General features: G+C 39.8%; 1 protein-coding gene across 1 annotated transcript; it reads left to right on the top strand.

The window, feature by feature from the left end:
* Nucleotides 1–1,149: 1,149 nt before the first annotated feature.
* Nucleotides 1,150–1,892, top strand: LOC106336489 (dirigent protein 20-like). Its single transcript, XM_013775325.1, has one exon. It carries the CDS (start codon nt 1,216–1,218, stop codon nt 1,783–1,785), a length of 570 nt encoding a protein of 189 aa, XP_013630779.1. The 5' UTR covers nt 1,150–1,215; the 3' UTR covers nt 1,786–1,892.
* The last annotated feature ends 2,697 nt before the right edge of the window (nt 1,893–4,589 follow it).

Below are 4,589 nucleotides of genomic sequence, written 5' to 3'. Positions count from 1 at the left end.
AATACTTCTCTACTATTGTGACTCAAACTCAGTCTCATGAGAACGCGATTCTCTGTTTTTCTGACGCATCTTGGAATAGTTCATCTTGTGCTAGAGGAATGGGTAGGATATGCTCAGACTCTGCCGGTACTAGTTTCCTGCAAGGCTCAACTTCTCGTACAATTGTGGTCTCGACCCTAGTTGCTGAAGCGTTGGCCCTCAAGGCGGCGATGGAAGCTGATATCTCTCTTAACGTCAAGGACCTGATCTGTTTCTGAAATTCAAAAGGTCTTATCAATTTGATCACAAAAAACACATATGTGATCGCTCCTCAAGGGATTCTCCATAACATCAGTATGTTGAGTAAATCCTTGTCATCTATTTTCTTTAAATTTGTTTTTCGACATTGTAATATGGTTGTTGATAGTACGACCAAAAATGCTATGTTTTCACTTCAAAACTCTCTTCTTGTGAAAGCAAACTCTGTGACTTAAGTTATTTTAAATTAAGTATTGTCTGAGCAAAAAAAAATAATGATCGAATACGTTTAGAAAGAAAAGAAGAATGTTTCTAATACTATTAACTATGAAAACAACTATAGTACTACTGATTTGATTTAGAAAAATATGTCAAAATTTTAGTTTATGATAGATTTTTAACTCAAAATTAATTGACAATAAAGAAAATTAATTATAAATTTTAAATATTAGTTTTTACTTCTTCAACTACTGGTGTAAAAATTTAAATAACATCTACAAAATAATCCAACATCAGATACCACACTAAATTTGATTCTGACTCTTTATACATAGTTCATAAATTCTCCAATTTCCAATTCAAACTTTTATTTTATTAACAAATATTAATCTGTAAATGGTCTTATTTATTTTTCAGATTTTGTTTTTGAAAAAGTAACGACAACCAAAAAAGTTTTGAGTATGACTTCACCGTAAATCATACGGCTGGATGACGCAATGATTATGATAACTAGTACCTCACAGTTCACACGCCTCACACATCTTTAATCATAACAAATTATAAACAAAATATAAAGTTCTTCGATTCGTCGGTCAATGATGTTTGTTGTCACATTCACAAAACCATAACGAATCCACAAAGTGAATATTTTAAAATCATTTCCTCTCGTAACATGTCTAAAGCTCGACATATATAAATAACGTCACACACCTTCTTGTTCAATACAAACCATCCATTATAAAAAAAAAAAAACACAACATGACTAAGCTCATTTTATTCCTCGCCGTGCAAATCTTCCTCCTCATCGCCGTTTCTTCCGCCGGAGATGACGGTGAACACTTTGCAAGAACCATAGACCGTAAACTTCTCGGTCTCCACAAGAAAGAGAAACTAACACATTTCAAAGTGTATTGGCACGACATCTTAAGCGGTCCAAACCCAAGCTCCATCAGAATCCAGCCACCGGTTGCAAACTCCACTACCTACTTTGGAGGAATCACTATGATCGACAACGCCTTGACGTCCAAAGTTGAGATGAACTCAACGTTAATAGGCCAGGCACAAGGGTTTTACGCCGGTGCGGCTCAAAAGGAGTTGGGTTTTTTCATGGCGATGAACTTTGCTTTCAAGACAGGGAAGTATAATGGAAGTACCATCACGATTCTTGGTCGGAACAGGGCGATGTCCGAGGTGAGAGAGATGCCGATCATCGGAGGAAGTGGGCTTTTCCGGTTTGCTAGAGGCTACGTTGAGGCTCGAACAAAATGGCTTAATTTTCAGAATGGTGATGCTACTGTTGAGTACAGTTGTTATGTTTTGCATTATTGATGCTAATCATGTCTTTGTCCTATTTTATCGTATTTAATTTGATGACGTAATAGTTATGGTTTTCTTGTTGCATTTGGCTTATGGTTTGTGATAGATTTGTTGGATTAGTTTTGTGTCTTACTAGAGCACCTACATTAATAATCTCACATAAAAAAATCTTTTAATTACAATAATATTTATTTAGAGGACAAAGAGTGTAGAAAAAAGGACAAAGAGTCTCTCCCATAAAACTCTACATATTTTAAGATACTCTCTTCTTCTATTTTGAGTGTGATTGTATTGCACTTAAACTTTTACTCTAGTTTTTTATTTACTCTAAGTCTAGTAAAATTATACCAATCAAGTGGAAATTAACGTTTCAACTTTTACTCCACTTACAATTTGAAAAGAGAGAAATACACACACTGTATTTTTTTTTCCCATCAATAGATATTTGATTAACATACCTAAAAGTCCACAATACAACATACATAAGCCAAAAAAACGGATCAAAATACAACAAAAAACTGGACCCAAGGCCCAACTACGAGAACCCTACGAGACAAACGAAGCTCCGCCGCGGCGCTGACAAACGCTGCAGCTCCGACGTCTCCCTCACTTCGAAACACCACCGGGTAACCAACCGTCGATTCACCCGGTTCCACCGGAGCTCACTAACTCCACACCATCACCACCGCAAACATCTTCAACTCAAGTGAACCCAATATCGGAGAGCATCAATCGACTGTTCGAGATCTCATCCGTCACCATTCATCCCAATCACCGAGAGGAAAGCTTCACGCGAACCATCACCGTTAACCATGGTCGAGCTTCGATCGTCCTCCGAAGAGATCTCCACCAATCGTAACCAAACCAAAAGCGTAAAACTAAAAGGAAAGAGAAAACCAAACCCTAAAACAGAACTAGGGAACCAAAAGTCGGCGAGGCAAAGCAAGGAACGCCTTCACCCCCCGGGATCTAGACCGACGACGGCAGAGCTGACGAAGCCTCCACCTCTCGGGGACAGGAACCGGCGTCGACGGAGCTGGAGGAGCCTCCGTCTCCCGGAGACAAAACCAAGTAGCCGAACGATGAGCACCGAACGATGAGCTTCACCGCGTCTTCCTTAACACGGCCGCGCCTTTACGCCAGAGACAGATCCGCCATGTGCGGTCTTGTTCCAGAGCTCAGGCAAAGCGGAGGAGAGAGGGAACGAGAGCGAAGCGAAAATCAACAGCTTTAAAGGTGGCTTGAGGGGCTCCGGTGACGGCACGCACGCTCAAGCGCCGGCCGGTCATCGGACCCGGTTATAGATCTACTTTCTCTTTCTTCCGGCGATGTAGTATTGTTTAATAAGAGAGATTTTAGATGCCAAAGGTTTATGCGAGTAGCTAGTTTTATACACACTGTATTTTGCTAGAGTAATAACATTTCCACTCTTTTTTTTTCTTGTTTTTTTCACCACTTTGATTTTTCTCCCATTTCTACTTTTTTATTTACTCTCTTTTTAGTCTACTGGTATCCAATCACACTCTTTACTCTTAGTAGCCTTGTATTAAAGAAACTCAGAAAAGTGAGGGCTATGGTCCAAAAGCAAAGTTCCATGAAGTAAAAACAGAGCAGGGTATCAGCAGGTCCCAAAAAAGAGAAAAGAGAAAGCAACTTTCAATTTATCGACCACAGGAGAAGGCCAGAGCAATGAGTTGAATCACTTCAAGCCAAGTCAACCTCAAGAACTATACTCGGGCTCCACACATGCTTCTTCCATAATGATATTTCTCTCTCAGCCATATTGGTTCACCACGTGCGATATTTACTTTTAGATATTAAAATTTAATTACATAGATAAATTTTAAGAGACTCAGTTTGAAAAACTCTCCCCGAATGATGCTTTTACAATTTACTGATTTTTTTTTTTTTTAACACTGGTTTTGATTATATATAAAAAATCACAGATATGGACCCTCTCAAAGGGAAGGAACGATACAACATCGAACTACAGCACCAACAAACCCCATCCCAAAACAACTAGAAATCTTGATATCTCCAAACTTCAACCCCAAGACAATCAAGATTACAAAAACCTGCTCTCATTCACGAACAACTCAAAAAGCCAACAAGGAGGACCCGAAGCCACATAGGATTGGTGACGATTTTCTCTGGTTACACTTGTAGCAATGAGGGATGCACATCTATTAGAATTTCGATAAACTACCAATAGTTGAGCATCCTTCACCGCCAGTAAAGCCTTTGAGATCTCCCCGCTCTGAAACGCATACAATGGCCAGTCCATAGGTTTCATCACCGCTTCAAATTCCTCCTTAAATTGACCTGCAAAAACCACCTTGCTAAGTTTGAGACTAGCCATACTCTCCACTGCCCATAGAATGGCTTGAAGTCTAGCCTCTTCCTTGTTTGGGATTTGAGCAAAGGAACTTCTACTGTGAAATAAGACCACCCCTCTGTGGTTCCTTACTACCCAGGCCACACCCAAGATTCGAGAATGTTTGTTCCAATCATATCCAATATTGCACATGGTCCAGTCCTTTGGTGGAGGACTCCATTTCAAGTTTTCTCTCTTCTCCTGAGTAGGCTCTGCTTGTGTTATTTCTTCCTCCAAAGTCTGAGCCAAAAACCACTCTTCCGAATCCTCAAAGGCCTTTTGAGCTATCTCCTTTGCAGACCACTCATACCCTTTGAATAGAAATTCATTCCTGCTCTTCCAAATCCTCCATATTATCCAAGGCCAAGCTCTTTTGTTCTCATTCACTCCCAACCGTCTCTTTTTCAAGTCCACCAGGTACGAGATGTTCTGGTAGATAGAC

This window comes from Brassica oleracea, chromosome C3, assembly GCF_000695525.1.
Source record: "Brassica oleracea var. oleracea cultivar TO1000 chromosome C3, BOL, whole genome shotgun sequence".
NCBI lineage: Eukaryota > Viridiplantae > Streptophyta > Magnoliopsida > Brassicales > Brassicaceae > Brassica > Brassica oleracea.
The sequence above is the reverse complement of the archived record's forward strand: the minus strand, read 5'-3'. Positions and strand labels throughout refer to the sequence as shown.

Bases quoted from the DNA above. Each gene is read 5' to 3' on its own strand.
- LOC106336489 (XM_013775325.1), top strand. From the start codon at position 1,216: ATGACTAAGCTCATTTTATTCCTCGCCGTGCAAATCTTCCTCCTCATC.